The sequence below is a fragment of the Penicillium cinerascens genome (assembly GCF_028974065.1).
Source record: "Penicillium cinerascens strain IBT 15544 chromosome Unknown scaffold_4_segment0_segment1, whole genome shotgun sequence".
NCBI lineage: Eukaryota > Fungi > Ascomycota > Eurotiomycetes > Eurotiales > Aspergillaceae > Penicillium > Penicillium cinerascens.
Window position 1 is genome coordinate 3505140 of NW_026695298.1, and position 23869 is coordinate 3529008.

The 23869-nt window shown below is 52.2% G+C and overlaps 5 protein-coding genes across 5 annotated transcripts; all 5 read right to left on the reverse strand.

The window, feature by feature from the left end:
• Positions 1-957: 957 nt before the first annotated feature.
• N7498_010445 (MDR family MFS transporter) lies at positions 958-2757 on the reverse strand (the record flags this gene model as incomplete). The annotated part of the gene is made up of 3 exons (XM_058457501.1): positions 958-1557; positions 1621-2035; positions 2093-2757. 3 exons carry the CDS (start codon positions 2755-2757, stop codon positions 958-960), a joined length of 1680 nt encoding a protein of 559 aa, XP_058304400.1.
• A 966-nt stretch (positions 2758-3723) lies between these two features.
• Positions 3724-4678, reverse strand: N7498_010446 (basic helix-loop-helix domain-containing protein; the record flags this gene model as incomplete). The annotated part of the gene is made up of 2 exons (XM_058457502.1): positions 3724-4064; positions 4120-4678. The coding sequence occupies 2 exons, from the start codon at positions 4676-4678 to the stop codon at positions 3724-3726; spliced, it is 900 nt and encodes a 299-aa protein (XP_058304401.1).
• Positions 4679-6505: 1827 nt separating this feature from the next.
• N7498_010447 (putative protein N-terminal asparagine amidohydrolase) lies at positions 6506-7703 on the reverse strand (the record flags this gene model as incomplete). The annotated part of the gene is made up of 2 exons (XM_058457503.1): positions 6506-7431; positions 7520-7703. The coding sequence occupies 2 exons, from the start codon at positions 7701-7703 to the stop codon at positions 6506-6508; spliced, it is 1110 nt and encodes a 369-aa protein (XP_058304402.1).
• A 964-nt stretch (positions 7704-8667) lies between these two features.
• Positions 8668-12964, reverse strand: N7498_010448 (uncharacterized protein; the record flags this gene model as incomplete). The annotated part of the gene is made up of 5 exons (XM_058457504.1): positions 8668-9443; positions 9507-11096; positions 11174-12134; positions 12190-12369; positions 12443-12964. The coding sequence occupies 5 exons, from the start codon at positions 12962-12964 to the stop codon at positions 8668-8670; spliced, it is 4029 nt and encodes a 1342-aa protein (XP_058304403.1).
• Positions 12965-14900: 1936 nt separating this feature from the next.
• On the reverse strand, positions 14901-16617 carry N7498_010449 (uncharacterized protein; the record flags this gene model as incomplete). Its single annotated transcript, XM_058457505.1, has 5 exons — positions 14901-15577; positions 15627-15809; positions 15862-16254; positions 16309-16513; positions 16564-16617. 5 exons carry the CDS (start codon positions 16615-16617, stop codon positions 14901-14903), a joined length of 1512 nt encoding a protein of 503 aa, XP_058304404.1.
• Between the last annotated feature and the right edge of the window lie 7252 nt (positions 16618-23869).

A 23869-nucleotide genomic window follows, 5' to 3' on the forward strand; every position in this document is an offset into this window, starting at 1 on the left:
TACTTTTTATATCAACTAAAGAGGCTTAGGTAGTTTTCTTTGCTTAAGGGGCTCTTAGACTACTTTGAGGTCTCCCTAAAATAATATTGTTTGACTACGCCTAGAGTCCTTTTAGGAAATAAATCGCGAATACGACTCTAGGGCAGTTTACGGATATAGTAGCAGGTACTCAAGAGATGATCATATTATTCTTTCTCCTATTCTATATTATAGACAAAATAGGGAAGAGTTATTTATATAGCTTAGTCAAAGGTATAGTGCTTAAGGATACGATCACGGTACGAATCACTTACTTTTGCTTCTATCGCCCTTACTTCTAGAAGGAAAATCAACAACCTAAGTGATCTAGTTATCTAGTGTTAAATTTCCACAAATTAAAATCGACTAGTAAATGTAGGGCCTATACCATTACAGAACGAAACCACGAGATTGAATGCAGGATCGTAATCCTATTACCAAAATATCTATGTACTACATGTATTTGGAGACTGATGAGGGGTAGCTGAGGGGTGATGTAATATCAGGATACCAGATCCCCGTGTCAACAGATTGAAAATACTGTCAGATCCCCGCTCAGGACACAGGCAATCTGTCACGGTGCCGGCGCTTCGTGCCTTGCCGATGGGCCTTTCTAGAAAGAGAGCGGCTGATTCCGACGATTTGCCGCATGGAGTCCGGGGTAATTAACACCATATGGCAATTCTGGGATCGATCGATGGCCAATGCGCCTTGCTGTTACCTTGTCCTTTTACTTTGCCTGCCATCTGTGGAAAATGCTTGTGTCGATCCTCCTTGGAGTGACGTACACAGTGGGCTTTTACGGACATATAATGGATCTGTAGCAATTTAGGCTGAATAAGGCTGCAGCAGGATTGAAAAGGATTGCGGTTTCCGGTCTCGCAATGCCCTACGCTACCGATATATCTGAACGCTCTTTTCGTGCCGCCAGCCCATACTTCACGACTGCTTCTGCTTGACCGAGCGCCATTCGATCAAGAGACTTCCTATCATCGTCGTGCAAGCCAACGCGACAGTAAGGTGCCAAGTACGACTCAAGCTCCGATCGATACCATCCAAAACGGTATCCCACTGTTCCATGGGAACCCCATTCTTGATATCGCCAAGTCCGTGCTGTTCAATATAACCAGGCGTTAAGCCTGGGACGACATCTTCTAAACTCGACGACAACTGATTCGTGAATATAACCTGCGCAATAGCGATAAACACCGCCGGTCCCATACTCTGCCCGAACAAGATGACCCCGATCCCAAGGTTGACATCTGCGGCACTCAAGGTGGTCTGAACAGCCGCTTGGGAGCCTTGAAAGCCGATGCCTCCACTGAAGCCTGCGAATCCGGAATAGAGGATGATCTTGGTTAGGGATGTGTGGAGATCGTATGTTGTCATCAAGCCCGCGGCGATTGGCATGCATATGGAGGCGAAGATCATAAATGGGGTGTAGTAGCCGAACGTGGTGGTGCCGATGCCCTGAAGAAAGAGCCCCAGCATCATTCCAACGAGGATGGGGATCATCAGGTAGCCGCTCTCGCTCGGGGTCTGGCAGGACATAGCATTATCAGTGCATTTTCTTGTAATCATGAATTGGGCAGGAAGTCTTACCCGGGATCGAACGACTTGATAGTATGTTGGTAAGTACCACTCCAAGACGTTCGTCATCGAATTGGTGCACGTCGTGAAGATGAAGCCTGCGATCACATTTCGGTTTTTGATGATGCGGAAGGGGAGTGCTGCCGAGTCTCCGCGTCGATACTGATTGAAGAGGAAAGCGGCGAGTAGCACAGCGAATACAACGAACAATGCAATCACTTTCCCATCTGACCAGGGATACTTTGTTCCCGCCCAAGATAGCGCGACGAAGAGCGCAGTCAGGGATGGGATGAACAAGCAGTTGCTGACGAGGTCGAGCTCTCTGATCTTCTGAGCCATTGTGAGGCCGTCCTCTCGGCGGGTTCTTGGGTCCGAGAAGAGGAAAAACATAGTCGCCAGCGATAAAGCGCCAATAGGAAGGTTAATCCTATGTAAATGTCAGCGTCGAGCTTTCTTGATCATGCCTGTGACGCGAATAGCATACCAGAAACACCATCTCCACCCCAAAGACTGCGTCAATGCACCACCTAGTATAGGCGCTGAAATGATCGCAAGCGATTCCACGCACGCCATCAAACCCGCAAATACTGGCCGTTTGTTGAGCGGCACAATATGCACCAGGACCGCAAAACACCCAGCCAACTCACCGGCGAACCCCACGCCGGTTACTGCTCTCCCTAGAATTAACATGGTCGACGAAACAGCCGTGGCACAGAGTAAAGAGCCGACGAGGAAGATAACATTGCTGATCAAAAAGATGGTCTTGATTGAGAAGAGCTTATACAGCTTCGCGAACCCGAATTGGAACGCGCAGGTGCAGAGTCGAAATGCAGACGAGTACCATCCTACGTCGGCGACGGTGTGGAAGTGATTAGTGATGCTCGGCACGGCTGTAGCGACGATGTTGGCGTCAAGTCCTCCGAGAATAAGGACTACGCACAGTGCGATGATGGTGAACCAAAACTTGCTGCCTGTTGGGTAGTTGGGCTCTGTGTCTGGGGTGGATTCGATGTTGAGAGGCTCTATTGTTCGGGCCGAGGCTGTCGTCGGCGGTGGTTGATTTTGCTGTTGCCGTTGCTGCAGATCGGGCAAGACCGTGAACACTTCTTGCTCGAGAGAAAAGACCTCTGTTGTGGTTGTAGATGCCATTGTACGAGAGTCTCGAGAACGAGCATGAGAGAAAAAAGAGGCGAGTAGAAGAGGAGTCTCCGTTATCACACACGATGTGTGGAGTCAACTCCGAGCGTCTACGCCGATCTCTTTATTACGTGACGGTTTCTGGAGTGGTTGGCTCTCGAGGGGCCATTTGTAAGTTTGCGGCCCCTTAATTCGTTGGTGGCTGCAGGGGTCGTAACAAAAAACAGTGAACGAGGAGGGTCAACGGCGGTAGTTAACCCGTGATAGCGGATCCCTCGACAACAGTGAAAAATTACCATTCGCACTTGCACGTATCTATAAGAAAGAGTGCCATGCAATACCTCCATTCACAGAGAGATCCTTGAATTTCTCTTTTTTAATGCCGTCCTGGAAATTCGCTCCTGCAATTTGACCGTCTTAGCGGGAAGGGGCCAAAAGGACCCGATGAACTATAGAAGACTGATACAGATCAATTGGGTTGCCAGGAGGGTAATCGGTCAACTTCCGGCGATCACGGTGACAGAAAATACCACTGGGAAATGCCATACAAACTACAAATAGTTGGGCACACTATAGCCAGACGCATAGTAATAAGAATCAAGACTTGCATTATACCGACTGCACCAAGCCCATCCCATCCATAGATTTCGCCGGCCCACCCATTAACAATGAAAGTTAAAAAAGAAGCATTGAGTAGCATGCAAACCAAAGAGGTGATCAGAAACGAATTCAAAACGATACGCCGCACCGAGCAAAATCCACATCCACTGATAAGAGGAGTGCAGAATTCGCGTAAAAATGAAACCGCCTTAACGGGTAGGAAAATCAACCGAGAGGGGAGAAAAGCCGGGAACGAAAGTTCCAGAGCAACCAGATAGAAGAACGAAGAATGAGGGTATGTTCAAAATTCCTAACCGCCGAAAACGAAGCAGTCGAGACGATCGTGGCACGTGCAAAACTGCAAAAACAGGAACGAAATTACTCCATGTCGAGCGTCTCCAGCTCTTTTGCCTCCTCGTAGTCGTCGAACTCGAGGCCGGCCTCGCGGCAGCGCTGCAGCCACTTCAGGGCAATGTGGTTGCGTCTACCGATTTCGGACTTCAACTTCTGGTTCGATGCACCGATCTCGCTGATGGCGTGGCTGGTGGTGATACTGTGCTGCTCGAACCGCTCGTCGATGTGCTTCTTCTCTTCTTGGAGCTGGCAGATGTACTCAATGGCCCGCTGTAGGATGGCGCCCTTATTCTTGTCGCAATTTGGCACAAGGCGCGCGATCTGGTTGATGCCTTCATTTATGGCTTCGCGGCGTCGACGTTCAACTGCAAACAGGTTAATATCGGGTCATTGCAAGCTGTTGTGAGAGATATAACAAACCTTCTTTGTGGTTGTTCTTGCGGACCTGGTGCCACTCGGGCGAGCCGACGGTGGGCTTCTGGTTCATGCTCTGAGCCTCACGGGCAGCATACACGGCAGCAGCCGTTGAGTTGTGGTTGTGAGCACCGGTCATGGGCCCCTGGCCCATGTCATCACCGAAGTTCAAGCCCTGAGTCAAGTTGCTCGCATCGAACGCGGAGTCCGGGGGTAGGGGGTACTTGTGTTGAGGGGTGTGAGCGGCCAGTGCAGCCTTGGCATTGGCAGTGAGGGCATTGTCATCGGACATGCCATTCTGGTGACCGACATGCTGGAGAATTTGTTGATCGATGTTCAACTCGGACCCCGTGTTGGGGATGCCGTGTTCGTAGTTGAGCGAATGCCCGAAGTTGGAGTGACTGTCACCGGGCATGCTGCCGTTGCTGCCGTGAGACGAACGGTTCATGCGCTGAGGGTCGTGACCAAGGTCGTCAGAGCCCTCGCGCTTGCGCTTGTGGGCGTTTCCGTCGGGGCTGTTCATGGTGGGGTCAGACATGAAGTCCTGGAATCCAAAGTTAGTCATCGAAGGTGAGCAAGCAGGAGCGCAGCGATGATTGAAAGTAGTGTTACAAGAGGGGAAAGTCAGTGAAGCGAAGGGTTAGTGCGTGAATGACATGTCAAACCCTTCCTCGGGCAGATCGATCGTCTCCCTCGGGGTAAACAGAAAAAACGCGTGAGGCCGACGCGCCCGGTGAGGGCCACCCCCTCCGGGCGGGCGGGATCAGGCAGGGTCATCGCTTTTGGGAGACTCGCACCATTCACCCTCGACGCGAAGTTGGTCTATCGCAGCATGACTCAGGCCTAGGCGGCTCGAGGCGCATTCAGAGCCCCGCCAAGGCATCAAAGGCGCGTCACAGGCTGCAGGCGACCGACGACACAGGGGGCGATGAGGGGGAAAGAGGAGCAGCGAGGACGGGCACCGCGACGACCACGCAGGCCAGCGCGAATGAAAACTTGGACAAAGGCAGTGAAACAACTCGGGAGATTCGTTACCTTGGATGATCCTATCTATCACCTGACAGCAAGTCACCTGCCACGGACAATAACAAGGGCGAAGTCACGTTGTTCGCGATTGACGAACTTCGAAATCAGCCCCAAATGGACGGGGGAGCAAGTTAGCAGGAAGAGATAGCCGGAGGACCGTTTGGAACAGTAATGAAACTGATAACGAGGATTTTACATGAAAAAGGGATGCTTCTTTAGGGAAGTCGAGCGTTCGAGTCGAGAGGGACTGCTCACGTGGAAGAGGAGTGGTGGTCTACGTTTGGCCGTTGCCACCAAGTGTGCATCGCATCACCTGACCCTGATGGGTCGGCGCGGATCTTCCCGCGATTCGCATCCGGTGAGTTGTACATCCTACCCTACAACTTTATTTTCTCTCTAGACAAGGCTGAATTGTCCCAAAGACACTGCTTGTCTTACTCGTTCTCGCTAATCGCGAAGACTGAAATACTTGGTTCTCTTCACATCAGGTGCTGCAATCTCGTGCCCCTCCTTCGCACACCCCGCGATCAGACACTGTGATTGGCTACCAGTCGCACAATCACGTGCCGTGTGTCAGCACGGGCCACCTTTGCCCTTGGGGACTGATGTGCCGTGCACTTGCATTCGCTCCTAGATAAGTCCATATCTATCAAGATAGCAGGTTTATCACATGAACTTTGCTTTGGGTTGCACATGGTGCGCCCCCCCTCTTCTGCCTTTTTTTCCTTTTTTTTTTTTTTTTGCGCCTGGGTCATAAGACCCCGATGGATTTAAGGTGGGCGAGATTCCTGCAGAGCTCGACGATCTCCCATGCGATCATCACTTGCAGGTGCGGAGATCCGACGTTGCAATTATAGCCTTGTGTCCCGTAGACCATGTAGACTGCAATATGCCCTCCGCTGGCTCTTTTGTCTCGAGGTTATCAAGCATCGTGGATATAGATGTCGAGATATAATTCCTGCAACCCAGATCGACACGGGCAGCACTTAAATACAGGGGATATTGTAAGTGGACCTAAGTGGGTGGCCATGATCTATCTGTCTGCCTGTACGTGTGACTCTTTGACCACCTTACTGACGACATACCCAGGCCGTCTACGTTCAAAAATAGTGGATAGATTATTAGTTCTACACGTAGGAGACGTTTTTCAAATATCACTTGTAGAACAATGAAAGATGTCTAGAAAGACTTCCCATTCTGGAAAGTAATAGATATCCGCGAAGAGATTATCTAGCAAGACTTATAGTATCGTCTTGGACCATTTGTACATCTGAGTGGGAAATGATACACCCAGCACAGCCCTCCCCCCTCTTCCCCCTCCCTTCCTTTCAAAATGACGTATCGGAAGTATACCCGAGACACAGTCTCACTCTGACTCCGATCTAGATCTTACCCCAAACACCATTTCCGGGTCTCCCGTGGTATCCGCGAAACAGATACCCTCCTCGGTCGCCCCCAGCAGATCCCAGCAGAGGATTTTCACATCCAACGCCGGTTTCCCGCCGATCACATCCTCCTGGCCCCCAACCGGTGACCCCTCGGGACGCGGCCGTTGCGTCACAGCAATGACGGCACTGGTCCCCGCGTATCGCGCCGGTGGCTTAGTATCATCTGCCGCCGGCTCTTCCCCGGCCCGATTCGCAAAGACGATCACCACCTTTTTAGGGCCCTCATCTCCATCCAGATCATGTGTATGCTGCATCTTCTTCTCGATCAGCGGATAGAACCGGTTCAGCCAGTAGTTGAACGTGTCCATCTCGGGCTGGCCTTCTAGTGCAGCGAGTTCCTCTGGACTAAGGAGCGTCAGCCAGGCCATGGAGAGAATGACGAGCTGGGACTGCGAATCTAGCACGCGGTTGGCGAATTCCCATGCTGTGTAGGGGGCTTCGAATTTGTACGGGTTGATGTCCATGCAGATGCCGAACGAGGTTGCCACCCGTCTTGTGGATGTTCGGTGAATATCGTCTGCGCCCTGCGCGGGTGCGGAGTCTCGCATATGGAAGGAGAGCTCGTGGAACCCCCGCTCCACGTGTCCTTCGGCAGCCCATGTCTCATCGGTGAAGTACAGGAAGCTTTTGCGGTAGTTGTGGATCACTTCCCCGTGCTCATTGACCACAAGCAAAGAGTTGTAGTACTTGGCTTGTTCCGTGAGACTGTGTTCTATTTCGGGATAGCCCACGCAGACTTTGCACTGCAGGCGCTTGGCTGTTTCTCGTGCCCATGAAGCACTGGGCCCTGAACCGACTGGCTCGAGATATGGCTTGATTGCTTCCAATGAAGGGAAGTTGTAACCTATTCATAATCAGTTGAACGAAAATTTGACGTGAGTACGAGATCTCAACAATAAAAGATATTAGCACATGTTTGGATCAGTACGTACCAGTGAACGCTAGCTCCGGTACCACCAAGACATCAGGTTTCAACAAATCCACACCAATCTCAATGGGAAGCGTCTGATCCCCCAATGAGACGGATTTACCCTTTTTTAATAATTCATTCGCCCTCTGAATGTTACCATCAACATCCCCCAGCTTCGGGGCGAATTGAAGGGTTGCGATTTTCATTTCCTGACGTGATGACCCGCAAAAGGTCCTGGAGAAGGTCCTCGAAAAGGTATTCGACACAAAAGAAGATCTATTATAAATGATTCGGTTCTCCCTAAACCCTGTAGGACATTTAATAGGATGGGCGGATGGTGTTCGCAGTGCTGCGCCGAAATGAAGTCGCTGTAACCACCTGTGTCCAAGATGGACGAGACCGAGTGATGCGGCTGCCACGATGGTGCCAGTAGATCAAAATGGATAGTATGCTTCTAGACTCAGATGGGTAGAGTTGAAAGCACGAAATCGGTCCGTTGCATCTGATAAAGCGGTGCTGAGAGATTCGCGTAGTTGAATTCGGGCGGAATGAGATGAGAGTTGGTGCCTGATTATGCCTGAGAACCACGGTCTTGCCGATCTCTATTAAACGCGCCTCGGGATTCAGCCCAACAGCAACGAGTTCAAAAGACATTTTATTAACTACATCATGTCGCGAGGTTTCTAGACGGTAGATTTATAATCTTGAGCCTCGTTGAGGCGCAGAGCAGCGATGCATGGACTCGGATGACAGTGATGGGTTCTACCGGGAAAGCCGTACTAACCCCATATCGCAACATCCAGCCTCTTTTCAGCGTATCCACCACCTATTCCACCATCGCCGCTAGAGCTATCTCATTCCCAGCCCAAGTGCCGACTGGCATCACACTCTTCAACTGGTCCAGAATGGCAAGGATAGGGAAAATATGATATTCTACAGTAAGCAGGGATATCAAATATGCACAAGTTATGATCGTACATTGCGTTATCAGAACGTTAAAGATATTGGGTATGTACTCGAATGATAAAACCTCTCCTAACTCCATGTAAATGTGCAGTAATACAGATCTCTCGCGAGGAGTCGGAATATCCGATAACGCCCTTTTTAAATGAAAGAGTCGACTCCCTGCTTCCCATCTGCATCCACCAAGCATCATGTCGATACATGACACTACCCGCTTCGACTGAAGTTGTTCTTGTCCTTCCGAGCAAGGCGCTGCTCCTCCATCTCTTTCCGGGCAAGTTCCTCCTTCTCCTCCCTCTCCTTCTCTTTCCGAGCAAACTCTTCCCTCCCCTTTCGAGTAAAGTCCAAAGGCTTGAATGCCAGTCCATGTGCACCCGTCATTCGGATCCGCTGCTCAGTGCGAGACATTGTCCTGCCCAAACCATCTGGGGTATCGGGAGCATAGGCAACCTCATAGTTGTGCATCGGACGCGACGGGGGCGAGAGACTTTGTGCAAACGGGCTGGAAAATCCAAGGCTGTTGCGAGGACTGTAGGAGGATCGAAACGGCTCGCTGTATGGAGAATAGCCATCGAAGATGCTCCCAGTCCGCAGCTCCTCGGCTGCGATCCGAGCTGCATTCAGCAGTAGCTCATCTTCATCAACCTGGCGATTGTTTGGCTTCGCAGCTTGAAGTTCTTCCTCGGTCGGTGGCTTAGGCTTGCACAGTTCCTTGGCGCGTTCCAGACACGGCAAGGATGGCACTGCCTTATTGTATTGCTCGATAAGGGAATATTTCTTGGCGGGAGGGGAGATTTTCGTCGCCTCCGATACCTTGGCCACCTTTGAGCCGGGTTCCTCCTGGGTAGATTCACTAGCAGCTGGTTCTTCCAGCGCTCGCTTGCGCGTTGCCGCTTCTTCACGTAGAGGTGGGACACCACCGGGGTGGTTTCGAAAAAGAAACCTCTCCCAATCAGCCTTTTGCTCTTCCATTGATGCATAGACTAATGAGAAACAAGATTAGTAGGAAAACTCTAAGGAATTGAATAGAAAATAGGTGAGCTTACCAGGGGGTTGCCATTCGTCGATCTGGGAGCTGCTGGTAGGCTGAGGAGGCTCCTGTGTTGTGGCAACCGCATCCCCATCCACAACCTGATGAGCGGACTCCATCACTGCTGGTCGAGATCTGGATTGAGCCTCTGGCCCTTGATTGGAGACATTGATCTCGGCTGGGGCAATCTTAGGTGATCCAGGGGGTGTATTGGTAGTGTCCGTTTCCTTGGGCTGTGGTTCCTGAACCTTCGTTTCCATTGGTGACCCCGCCGTAGCACCTGGGAACAAAGGCTTCGGAGGCTGAGTGTCACCAAATGCAGGAAGAGGAGTAGACTTCCTGGGAGCAAATGTGTTCGGAATAAACAGGGAATTTTGGCTTTGGGAAGAAGTGTCAGGGCTGGGCCCCTTCGAAGGCATGAACAGCGACTGCGAGTGCCCTTCAGAAACCGGCACTTCAACAGGCTTGAACAAACTGGAAGCCTGCTGAGCCGGCGCATTGGTTGCAGGGAACAAGAATGGCTTGTTTTCGCTGGGGTCTGTGGTTGCTGGAGTCGGAAACTTGAACAAAGACGAGGATGATGAAGGTGGCGCCGGGCTTGCAAAATTAAACGGCGAGCTCGATTTCATGGCTGGCTCTACAGCCGCAGTGCTGGTAGCTGCCGAGGAGCTGTCTTTGGCACCTGCAGATGGGAAGAAGGGTTTCGAGGTCGGGAAAATTGGAGATGGGGACTGGAAGCCATTGTTCTGACTTAGCTCAGACGGTTTCGACGACGCAATGGAATCCAGAGAGGCGGCGAAGGGGTTGGGCTTTTCTGATGTCACGTTTGGAAAACTGCCACCCGAGAACATTGAAGAGGACTGAGCAGATGAAGCCGCAGGAGCAGTGGTAGCCGGAGTAGCCTCTTCTTTCTGGGTTGTCTCGGGTAGCTTGGAGAAGGAGAATGGCGAAGGTGACGGTTCAAAGGGAGCCGATGTTGTTTGTGCCGGCAAGGAAAATGGATTGCTGGCTGCTAGCATCGCCGAGGCAGGAGGACTGCTAGCAGCAGTGGTACCAGAGAATATCGAAGAGAAAGGGTTCGGGGTGGAAGCGGATGGGGCAGGGGTGGAAATGGCAGTGGCGCCACTGGAGAACATTGAAGAGAAGGGATTCGGGGAGGGTGCTGACGATGCAGGAGGGTTGTTTGCGGCGGGGGCAGTAGAAAACATCGAAGCGAAGGGGTTTGCGGGGGGAGGCATTGCTGGAGAATTCGAAGGCTGCTGAGCAGCTGGCTGAGCATTGGCAAATGGGTTGGCAGAAGACGGTGCAGGATTCTGGAAGACGTTGCCGGACACGGACTCTGCCTCACTTTCCAGCTCGGGAGAGTCCATATCCACCACAGGGGCAGGAGTCCGGTTGTACTGGTCAGTGACGAAGAGAGAATCATCATCGACGGCAATATCTGCTGACTTGTCTACCCGTTGGTGCAAGTAGGATTTGTCAACCATGCCCATCCTCGCGGCCTCTCGAATATTCATCCCCAGAATGACAGCAACTAGAGATCTTCCTGACCGTTTTGACTCAACGTAGGACTCAGAAAAGGAGTGTTCTGAGGATGGAGAAAATGCTAGTAAAGAAGTTAAAATAAGTTGGCGGGGTTCGGTAAAGCAAGCTGGGCCTGCAATTGTTTGAAGTGGAACATACCGATAGAGTCAACGGGACGGCTGCCCCAGTCAAGGTAAAGCTGACCGCTAGCATTCTCGCTCAACGTCAGACCCTGATCATTGCAGAACTGGATTGTCTGTTCCTCATCGTCAAAGTGTAGAACCCGGGTCAGTTCATCCACAGTCCATTCTTCGTTCTTGGACTGCTGTGAAATTGGCTGACGGCAGTATCCTTTCCAGATCGCACGGATGGCGGTTTGCCGTACATGGTTGAAGTAGATCTCAGCGACACATGCCATCAAGTAAGACACGCTCCGTGAGTTGATAATGTTGAAAAACCTAGTGTAGAATCCTTGTGCAATTGCATTGGGTCGGCGCGCATCCAGAGTACCCTGGTAATCCCAAGTGTTGCAGGACGCTGCATACAGGTCTAATGCGACCTGGACACGAGGAGAATTCAGCAACGAGGAAGGCCACTTCTGAACACGAGCTTCCAGATCAGGGCGTTGATCGTGAATGGAGAAAAGGATGTAGTATGCGCGGAATTCATCCTCATTCGAGAATGCAATGCGTCCACGGTTATCATCGTAGTAGTACATAAGCGAAAGCATCGTGTTGTTCAGTTGCTCGCGCTCCTGGTGGCGGTCGAAAGGCTCCTCATTTGCCGGGCTGGAGAGGAGGTGAAGCGACACGATGTGGAAGCGCGCAATCCGTTCCAAGCAAGTCACTGCGATTTCCACGTCCTCTTCTTGAGTAACTTGCTGGACGGAGAAGTCATTTCGGATGGATCGGGTTCGATCCCAGACAAACTTGTGGATGATGCCCAGTGGCTCGTTGCCACCGACGACATGCCGAATCAGGTAGTTCGTGGCTTGAAGGAGTGTTTTTGGTGTCCGAATATCTGAAGGCAATTGTTCGTCGTAGCCAGCTGCTGATCGTCGAAAACGCTTAAGCATCTTCATCTCCATGTTCTGGAGAGTGTTGGTTGATGGGTGTAGATACTGCGGGTTGGTGGTTAGCGGGGCCGAGGGAGTGTAAAAAGGTTGCGAGTGGTACCTTTTCGCTCTTGTCCACCATCTTTTGGACAATTCGTTCAACGCGTTCGAATTCAGGACACATGCTGGTACACGAGCCCACCGGGGTGATGGCTTGATTCAAAGACGTAGGCTGATTCGGATCCGCCATCTGTCCATCTCTAATTGCCTGCTGCCGCTGTTTTGCTCGATCAAGTTTAAGCTACAAGATAAGTCAGACAATCTGTCTCTCATCGAATTTTGAGTTGCGGGGTCCAATGGGCGATATTGCTGACCTGCTCGTATCTTTCATGGTGTGAGGCCACAGCCGATGCATCCTCTACGGGTACAGACGCCATTGATGCCGTGTTTGTGCCGCTCGTTGGCGATTGTCGCTGGAAGTTTCGTTTCAACGCGCCTCGTGGAGCAAATTTACCATTTCGACCGGGATCTCCGTTTGCGATGGCAGAAAAAGGCGACTGCTGCGTTGTCTGATTGCTGAACGGGCTTCCCATGGTGTTCTGCTGGCCTAGTTGGGCGAATGGCGAATTGCTGTTGCCAGAGTTCGGCATTTGCGACATCGATGCTGTGGAGTGAGAGACGCCTGTGGTTGCAGCGCCAGCGCCGCGGCCTCGGCCACGGGGCATCGATTGGCCCCGTCCTGCGCCACGCCATTTGGATGCCCTGGACCTAGAGCCCCTGGGTTGAAATGACGCCCCACGAGCAGCGGATGCTCCGCGGCCACGTCCTGGTGTGCTCGTGGCGCTTGCTTGTGCATTTCCGCGGGGGACGCCGAACGGATTGAACGGGGTCGCCATCCTGCCCGCAATCAGCGGAAGAGAACGGATAGACCGCCTCCAGCCACTTCAGAGCTCCACCCTATGGGCTGTTCTTCGATCCGTTTCGCGGTAGGTTCTCTGGCAAGGATTTGGTCGTGGACAGTGGTAAGGAGCAGAGTTGGAGGACTTGAATGCTGTTTGAGGAGTGGATTCGCCGAGGCGAGGACCAAAAGTCAGTCCATGTTGCAAATTAACTATATTGCCTGTTTCTCCAACACATCACATCGGCCGAGCAATGCAGGATTGCGCAATTGGTCGAACGTTGCAATGCTTCGAAGTCGCAGAGGCGAGGGTGAAGGGACGGTGGTACCTTTCGGGCGATCGCGGAGTCTATTTCGCGCCGAAACGAACAAGAACCATGTCGCGAAAAACGTGTTCACTATCGGCTGCGATATGTGATGAAAGAAGTTGCTCAAAGAGACGCGGCCGATTCGGGGGAGAGAGGTTGAGGTGACGGGAAAGAAAGAGTGAACGCAGCCTGGAAATGGGTTAGCCATGGCTCCCTGCAGAACCCGGTATCTACCAACCTCCAGAACGCGCAGATGGGAATGCTTTGCGCTGCAACCTTGTCAACGAGGAAATGTGGATGATGCTTTGCTGGTTCACGCGAGCTCGAAGAGGGCCGGCACGGCTCCACTATTAGCCGCGCGCTTGTCCGGATTAAGCGAGCGGCTGTTGCGGACCATGATATCTTTTGTCATAGCGGAGGGCTTTGCAGTATCGAATCCTTGGAAAAGCCAGGTGGGTGCTAAGCTACTCGCGATTTATATCCAAGGAGTGCCCATAATAATTGCAGTCGTCGATTGTATACTCGAGGGAACCACCTGATGTCTGGATCTGGGCTATGTTGAGACCGGGCGAGCTGGCTTGGATGGAGGGACCACGTACTTGTAGGGCAGAAAGCCATTACGACTCCTGGAAAAAATTACTTGGAATGATCTTTGCACGCTTCTAGCGTAGAAAATCCATACGGCGCCATCGCCGAATCAAAGATCATTGCTCGTAGCAAGCTATCCACACTAGCAACGTGTAAACAGCACCGGCAGGTCTGCTACGAGTACTGCGGATTAGGAGGACTTCAAGTATTGGAGATCTGCGTACAATTCACTAAGAAACACGGATATTAGACTAGTCTATTAAGCCAACCAGCAAAAGCTTACGCGAGAAGGTCGCTTAGAACACATGCAAACTAGGCTTTACGAAAGTTGGACGGCTGAATCAGGCTCAATCAATGGCAATCAGGGGACAACTCTGTACCGATTGGATAAGAAACCTCACGTAACACTAATGTCAAAGGACAGGGGTCTGCCCCCAGCACGCTTTCAGGACTTTGCAAGCTAGATTTTGGGGCTTTGTAGCCGAGAATCCATTGGCGTCGAGCGTCAGAAGCAGAGTCACCGACTACCTGAACACAAGGCTCTTCTGCAAAGAAGGAAAAATTTTAAATCGAAAGATTTCATGATCACTATATACCGTATATTGTTTATAAACAACTCCATGGAACATACATGCGGGAGCTAAAAAGGAGATCATGTACAAATCAACAGACAGACGGGGGAAACGGAGTATTAGCGAAAGTGAAGAAAGACAGAAGTTAAAAAAAATCAAAAAAAATCCAAGAATGCAAAGCCAGAAACCGGAATCGTCCAAGCCAAGCCAAACCAAACCATAGAAAATATATTCAAAAAGAAAAATGAAAAATGAAAAAGAAAAACCAGATCACTGCGCGGCCGCTCTGGATGAAACTATCCTTTTTTTTATTCACAAAGAACAACAAAGCAAAGAAAACTCCGTTGATCAAGCCCCTGTATGCTGAGTGCTTTCATATGGTATTTAGAGCCATCAGTCGTGTAAGTCGTTAATAATCCTGCCAATTCATCCTTCGTTCAACCGGGTCCAGCCCGACGTTAAAGCCTTAGGCCTGGTGCGTGAGAGGCAGGCCGTGGGGGTGGCCTAAAGAGCCTGTGCGGAAAGGAAGGGCACGCTGGCTCATGTCCATGGGTGACTGAACGTGGTGCATGTCGTGCATCTGGGCTGGTGATGCCATGGGCATGTGGTAGGGCATTGCGGGTGGAGGCAAGCCCTGGCTGGTTGGTGGTGCGCTGTAGTCCACTGGGCTGAAGATGTTTTGGCGGAATGTGGGTGTCCAGGCGTCGTACTGGCCCGGTACTGTGCGATGCTGGTCGGGTGATGAAGTCGGGTACGGGTTTTGCGTCGAGTAGTCAAAGACGGAGACTTCATGTGGGCTGATCATCTCGGCGCTGACGGGTGTGCTGAGCATGGGTTGCGAGAATGAGTCTGAGTACTGCGGCGGGGTTGTGTAGTATGGACGGTCGTGGCGAGGGGCTTCGAAGCTCAGGGGCTCGCCCATTGAGAAACTGCCTGGCATAGAGCGGCCGTGGGAAAGAGGCATTGTGTCGATGGGTGTTGTGATAGGGGCATTGACTTGCCCGACGGACGAGGTCGGGGTCAAAAGACCGTCCTCGATGTGCTCGGGGACACTGATTGTGGGAAGTTCGTTGGCATCCTCGTCTTCGTCTTCGCCCTTGGGGCTGGGGCCTCGATTCTGGACATAGACTACCATGTTGGCATCTGGGGGAATGTTAGTTGAGACCATGGCATTGGATGTCCTGATACATACCAACTTCACCGCGCTCATAGCGCTCCTCCATCTTTCGCACCCGCAGGATCTCAAAGATGATATCGACGTGGGAAGGGTGCTTCAAGCTCCGCTTAGTGTCGCCAGCGACCTCCTTGAGCTTGTCGGCTGTAATGCCATGGCTTCCAAGTTTTCGAATGATGTGAAGCAGGAGTTCAATGCGATCTGCGCCAGTGTTAGCGACACATATTTATATCAAACAAGGTGTAATACATACACTCTTTGCGCAGGTGGTCGGGCTCCTTGTGCATAACACCAGGGGGCCACCACTCGGGCTTGGTCTTCTCGGGGTCGCCAGTGGTGCCAGGGGCAGATCCCGGCGGGGGCTTGCCTCCGTTGTAAGGGTGACGAACCTGCTTACGGGGCTCAATAAACTTGATAAAGGCTTTGGCGACCATGCGACAGTTGAGCTGCTGGAAGTGCTTCAAAGCACTCTCGTAATAGCTGGTAACTTTTTGAGTCTCTCCCACGCGGAGGGGGACCATGTCGTTGGATGCAGTTTGGGGATAGTCATCACTGTCGGAGACTTGATCAACCAGACGGTCATCAGCAAGGGAGGGAGCGGGGCCCTGACGGCGGCGCACACGGCGTGGCGAGGCGTCCAAAGTGCCTGTTGAAACTTTGTCAGATGGAAGTTGGGCGTTGTACAGTAGATAATGCTTACGGCGAGTGATGGGTTGGTGGAAACCAATTCTCTCACCGAGAATCTCGAGGAAGTTTTGGCGAACGTCAGGGGTAAAGACGGTCGAGTTCTGCTCCTGGATAGAAGAAGATTCATCGACCTTGAGCTTGCCCTCGTGGTCGAGATAGATCATGGCGTAGTGGGCATAAGGCAAGCGGAATGCAGAGCAATTGGGAGTCATCATAGGCTAGATTATCATAAGCGATTGAATCAAGTATGTTTGTTGGCTATACCCACGGGAGCAACATCCCAACCGGGAGGACCTTCAAGTGCGGAAGCAGACCGCTTCATGGCTCCGGTGGCAGTTTTGTGGTTACTATAGACCATTGTGCAGCAAATAGAAACGCTGGGCCGAGGCCTAGTCGAGTGGCGCGGTGTTGGAATCGGAAGTACTCGTACTCCGGTATTTCGCAATGTGCAAGACCGTTCCCTCGGGGGATAGAATGTTCAGGAGCAATTCTCCAACTCCAGCACGAATGCTATCAGAGGAAGGCTCCTTTTTATAGAAGCAAAGCGAAGCTGGCGCTTGAATTGTAGAGCGCACTAGTGGAGATCCTATCGGATCGTCAGCCATTGGTTTCTAAACTTTCGAGATCCAATGCACGCCGCATCACGCCGTTTCGAGGTCATCCACAAGCCGTCGACGGCCAACGGCGGGCGCCATTTCTGGCGGGGCAGCGCGAGCCGGTGTGACAAGTGGATTCCAACCCCGAATGGCTTGAAGCAAGCTTATTGCAAACGGAACTGAGCTTGGTTGTCCACGGGTATACTCACTGGTTGTGAGCACGACCAATAGAGTCTTAGGGGAAGACCGCAGATAGAAGTTACTGCTGGCAACCGACGGGTCGGATACGGCGAAAATCCAAATGCAGGAACCAGGAGGATATGGATCCACCTGTGTTCGCGGGATGTCGAGATGGTAACACGAACGGGGTTGGACCGGTTGGGTATGAAATATCTCTTGGAGTTGGGCCTGGAGGGGGTGCAAGGACCACGGAACCAAGGAACCAGAGAGGGGGTGGGTCAAGTCGAGTGGGATGTGAAGAAGAGAGGGATGAAGTGGGAAGAAGAGGGTGTTTAAATTAATGCAAAGAAATCGGGGTGGATGCGCAGAGTATTTCAGTTCCTCAACTGTGAGATTGGACCAAAGTGTAAAGAGGTACTTCTGATGAGAAGCATCAAACACCGCGAGCATGGATCATCCTTGAATGAAGCCCGGGGATCCCAGGTAACTCTTTGATCGCGCTATGCAGAGGCCGACATGCAGTAGTACAGTCTAACCACCGGGGGCTGCCTTCTGTCCCGATCCGGATTCGTCCCTGTTTACTATTTGTAGATCGTGTCATTTTCTTTTCTCTTTTCTTTTTCTGCATTTTTGGTTTTTTGGTTTTATTTTATTTTATTTTTCTGACAGTCCCGCCCATCCACTTTAGCGTCAAGACCGTCTCTCGGGGAAGAGCCCAAGCCAGTGTGGCGCTGTCGATTATCGATCGACCCTGGCCCCTCTCCTCCCACGGCTTTCGTAGATGGCACCCTCTCACTTTGTATTCTTTTTTAAATTTAGTTTTTACTTTGGTACCCTTCCGTGATCGGGTCCGTTCGATCGGAAAGTACCTTAGGAAACTTTCCATGGGACTTGGCTAACCGCCAACCCTTCAAACATCGCTAAACCGTCATTTCCATGTTTCCCCACGGGACGAAGCGCGAGGCTCCACGTCAAACCAAGGTACTTCTTTGTTTTGCGAAAGACACTTGGCGTGGCGACAAGATGGTGGCTCATTTAACCCAGTCGCACCATCGACCTGCCAGGGACCCTCTTCTGATCGTTCATGATCAAAACGCCGAGGCCCTTGCGTTAGGTCCCACGTCCACGCAATGTGGGTGCTATTCTTAACGGGACGATCGGAGCTCAGCTTCGGTGGTACCGATAGAATCGGCGGATCCGTCATCAGGAAAAATGTCCCACCAAAAGTGTGCTCGATCGTCGGATCTCAGTGGAATGTGCCCCGGCGCTAGTTGCAGGGGCCTCCAGTCCAATAGGCGAAGCCACTGGGCTGTGGTCCCGGCCCGGAGGTTCCATGAACCTATCAAGGTTGAGGCTTGAGCGTGGCCCAACATCCTGGATCCTGGGTTGTCGAGGCATGACTCGCCGATAGGGCTTTGCCAGTCATGACCCCATTCGCCTTCCCCTCGTCGTCGATCTCCCAGGGCTCAGGAATCTCCGAACATGACAGGCGTTCGCGGGGTTTCTTCAACGCCGGGATTACGCTTGGCCTCTCTGTCCCTTTCAGCTGCCGTAGGCGAACCCCTGAGATCAGACCTCAAATCTCGCCAAATGAAATGGAATGAACCAACAAAAGCACCAAATTGACTTACGAGCTCGAGGCCTAGCCCCTCTAGCCGCGGACCGTAATCGAGCAGGACGGTTCTAGCACGAATCGAGACACTTTTTGCGCCCCCTCCTGTCATCCGGAGAACCTGATACCTAATCCTGGACGATCACGCCGGGATGAGCGACCCGCCGCAAATAGGAATCGAGGAATTATGCCACTCTGGGCTAACGTACTTTGCCGCGTTCCTTTGTTTGGGGGTTACCCCCACCAATTCCCAACTTCGAGTGAATCCCGACAGTTTGATAGCAATAGTCGCACTAAAGTCGGGCTCGGGCTTTGGGGTAACCCAGGGGGAAGGGAACATTTACCTAATCTACTCTGATAGTGGATTCCATCGCCTTTGTCGGGTCCTGGGCAGGCAACTTGACATCCTGGGTCCGATGCGATCGGGCTGCAGAAAGATCATGCGCAACCCGTACCTGCGCCGTTTTTTGTCCGGTCTGTTTGTCTCTTGGCCTCTCTGATCGATCAACTCTCGAGTATATTCGCCACCATGTAACTCGGATTAATTGAAAGAAAACAGCGATCATCGTTGACATCCCCGGGGCACTAGACACTAGAGTTACCGAAGGCAATAGAGCGACAGGGACTATGGTACTTTGGTAGCTCCGAAATCTTTTGGGCTATTTGTCATTGATCGCTTGATCAGATACAACTGCCAATGTCCACGGAGATCAACACGGACAGCCAACGGCTTGCCGCCGAATGAAGCCATATCCACTCACGCCTGTCGCAAGGGGGTCATTAGGGGGGGGGGGGGGGTCTCCGTTTGCCCAAGCGTTCACTCCGTTTCCTCCCGCTTGACTTGCTTTTTCTTCCGCGCCTTCTCCACCGTCATTTCTTTTCAAGCAAAATCGGCCTAGCCGTTAGCACTCCCCTATTATCCCCTGTCGGTTTTCAAAGCACGGATTACTCCATAGTACAGTAGATCATTGCATGGGCTTGGCTATACGAGGTATACCGGGGTCTAGACTCTCGGACCCGATCAAAGTACCAACATTTGACATCTTCCAACGGCATCATCCCATTGGCACAGGGTTGAAAAGTGCCTGGCCTATGACATCCATCCCTGTACCACAGTACATAACGCTCGGACATCATGAGCCACACAGTGCCACAGTTATTTTCAGCTGAGATCGCACCGCCACGTCCCACACTGGATCTGCTCATATTAAAGGTGCAGGGAAGGCCCTGTCTGACAGACGCCCCTCGCCATTCCAACCCCCACCTCGATCCTGTCATGGATGAGACATTCGGTTTTGACAGGCCTTGGCTGTGGGAATGAGAGGAAGAGAAGCAAACAGGCATGCGACCAAACAAAAGCAAGTACCTGCTATTAACCAGGTTACCCGCCTTTTCCGATCGGGAAAATGCTCGGTTATCCGTGATGCAATCACCCTGAAACCAGATGGTGAGGCGTTGGGGGCTTGGGAGACTTTGGGGACTTGGAGGAACCGGATGTGACAGCGGGTGCACGGTTGGCCCGAAGAGGATGGTGGGGAACGGGGAATCATGGAGGGGCATCCGGACTGTGCGAACTCGCTACATTGGATCTGCATGCCTGTGCCCTTCTGGAACGGACATGGGGTGTAGTTCACCGCCACACCGGCATGTATAGAGGGGTTTGCCGTTGAACTCCCCTCCAAGGCTCTTTCTTGGTAGACATTCTACGGAGCTCGATTCGCTTTCTCGCGTGGGAGAGGGAGGTCAGAGAGCACCTTCGTATCGATCGAAAAGCGATTGGGGTCTGTTCGCGTACACGAGCGAGGCCGTCTGCAAAAAGGTACCTCGAGGCAACTGGGTGATTACCGGGTGGCGGGAGGCAGGAGACAGGAAGCCGTTCGCGTATCCTTGACAAATAGCAGGATCATCGTTGCCGTACTCTATTTGGTTTCTCGGGACGCAGGTCAGTGAGGCATTCGGCTAATGCACCGTGGAGCAGCGGGCAGCCGCCGCATGAACGATCGATCAATGGGAGGCCTCGATCGGATCAGTATCGGGAAGGTCGATCTGGGTCTACGTCATCCCTTACTCGGCCAGGAGGTTGATGGAGGCGTTCACGGTCACCTGGGCTCGTTCATGGCCGCTATGGACGCCGTACTTGTGTCCTGGGGAATATGGTTGGGTGGTGGACCGTGAGTTTCATTTCCCTCGACTGCCCCCCTGGGCCCATGCGGGTCCAGGGCATTGGGGTTCCAGACTCGACCCCCCAAACCAGCCAACCCCAAAGCTCAGGTAGCTGGGGCGGGCCGGGGACTTCGGTCCGGTCAAGCTAAAGCTGTCAAACTCCCTAATCCAGCATAGTGCATACCCCACCTAACCCAGCAGTCGGGTCAAAGTTGGCAATCATGGCGCCCTGGTGCTACCAGGTACAAATCCATACTTCTGGAACGGGCGTGTTGCGTGGGATGGACTCTTGATCTGACCTCATCTTATCTCTCGAGATCCTGGGGTTTCAGAATGCCATGCCCCGCGTGATTGGATCGTTTAGGAACTTTTTTCCTCTCGGTTAAAACAGAAACAGGAAATTGCGCTGTCCAGTCAACAAGTCAGCACCGTGGCCACTAAACAAAACCAGTATTTTGGCTGTCTCGGTGGATGCTGTAGATCGTAAGAGGATTATTGCAGTGCGGCCAATACCGTCCATGCCTGGCCCTCCACCCCGAGACTAAGATCAGCCCATAAGCATAATACGAGGGTAAAAGCACATGAATGCAAAGACCACTTCTACTTCTGGACTTTCGCCCCGTACTATGATCAATAAGTCTCCCCAAAGGGACAAAAAAGCAAAAGTGAAACCGCAGATGATAATTTCTCCATTGTGGCCCGGCCCGATGGACCGCCTCCGTAGTTTGCCTGTCTGGGACAGCCCTACTGCATGCAGCCAGCACTATTATTTTCCGCTTACGCACGCCACCCTCCTTCATCATTGCTGAAGTACCTCGTTATCTTGGTGCTTCTAATGTCATTGTTCGGGACTCTGTTTTTGATGTAGCAGATGCAACGTAGAATTTCCTGCATGTCACGTCCTCGGATGATACGGTCCTGCGACCCTGTCCCTGACATCTAAGCGCCCTGCATCTCGATGAGCCAATCAGTCCAGCATCGCGATCGTCATCGCCGACATAAGGTGTTTCAATCCGGGCCGGAGCGCGATCGACTCTGATAGTGGAGGCGGTGTAAGTCATTGCGCACCGAGCTCACTCGCGTGGGTATGACACCTGTTCCTTGCGGACCGATCTCCCGGTACTTATGTACGATTTTTGTATTTTCCTTCATTTGACTCTCCTTTTTGCTCTGGCCGGTCCACTTGGCCCGGTGGAACTACGTAAGTGGACCCTTTTGACTCTAGTGATCGCCCAGCTCCAGCTCGCTCGGGTCTCGTACTTTTTTTTTCAATTCTAAAAACAGGAAGCCCTTGCGTCGTGCGGAGGTAATTTCCGCGTCATCCTTTCAGCTCATAGAAGCTTGAAACGTGGTTTTCATGCGCATCACTCGCTCGCCATGTGTTTCAAGGGGGGTTCTATCTAGACCCTGAAATATTCCGATACCAACCTGACCTTGTCCACACAGCACCGCACAGGGTTGCACAAACGACACACACCTCCCCCGAAGGTCCAGGCCCGGGCGGGAACCTGAAGGGTCCCCGAGCGCAAGTTGTATCCTGCGCGCTGGGAAATCGTGAACCCAGATACCTGGATAACCCCGATGGGGGGCCGTGGCTTGACACCCAGTTCCCCGGCCCGGGGCCCTTTGCAACTTCCACAGGTCCTTGCAGAGCGCCCTCTTGTGATGTTTAATCGAGAGCCAATCATCTCATGGCTAGCGTGGCCACTACTGAGCTTTATTCCCGAAGTTTACATGGTGTAAACTCTGGAAGGACACCAGACAGTTCCCCGAGCTCCATCCCAAAGCTTCCTGAAAATCGGAGAATCCACCACACCGGAACTCGATTTTCGCGATGGCGTGCATACGGCCCCTTCTTTTTGGCTTCATCTACAGTACAATGTATAATAGTATCCACGTCTGCCCCGAAGCCGATCCACATCCCTCTTCCCGGTGGTCTAGTGTACGGGCTTGTTGACCCGGAGGCCTATGCAGTGTCCTCCAGCCTCGAGGGATGCATGGACGGACAAATTGCCCGAAGCGTCCAGATCGTCCCTGGCGGATCTGCGCCCCGACCCGATCGATTGGGATTGCGGTCAATGTCATTGTGCTTCTTGATCATGTCGCAAGGCTAATGCCAGCCCTGAAAAGACATGACGCCAATAGGCTTATCTCTAATATATGATGACAGACGACCGGACTGTGTTGCTGTAAACTCAATAGGGGTCCCATTCCCACGGAAATGGTTTCCACTTTGCCGGGGAGGCCCGGTCCACGCGAGATGATCTGTGGCTGGGGTTCCTGGGACTCTGTATCATTCGGGCTCCATCGGGGATGGTGCTGTTCGAAATGCCTCGTCTCTTGTTCTTCTGCTTCTACCGTGGAGTTCATGGAAAAGAGAAAGGGGCGTATCCACATAGCCCACCCAACCAAGTACAGTTAAACGAACCCCCATCCGTTCAAGGAAAGTACTCCGCGCGAATAGCTTCACACAAACTACATTGTACTTACCCCGAGGCAAGTCGACACGCCAAGAGAATCCGACCTATTCGCCTGGAAGCGAACCCCCATTCCCCGGGGATCCAAACGCCCTAATCCCACTTCTGCCTTTTGACCGAGCCGCCCAAGCTGCCGGATGCAGCTCGATGTGAATCCGCTGTCCTGGTCACTGGCGCGGGTCATATGCACCTTGACATCCACAGAGATCGGGATTTGCATCTTCCCGCCATCTCTTTACTCCCCGCCCCCCGCCCCTTATCCCCGATTCTAACCTTTTCGCGGGCCGGAGTCCACAATAACTGCTTTGAGATACATCTGCAGATGCAGATCATGAGCCGCCTGTTCTTGGCGATGGATCCTGTCTGTACGTAGCCCTTGCAGCACTGTATAACATCGCACACTGCTACGGTCACGTAAATGGATATTGTAATGGTCGATCGGAGGGGAAGTGCATGAGGCCGGCTTGATTTTCACCCAGCTAGGAATATCTTGCATTTCCAAGGACCGGAAATCTCCTCCGACCCCGCCACACTCCGGTGTGTAGG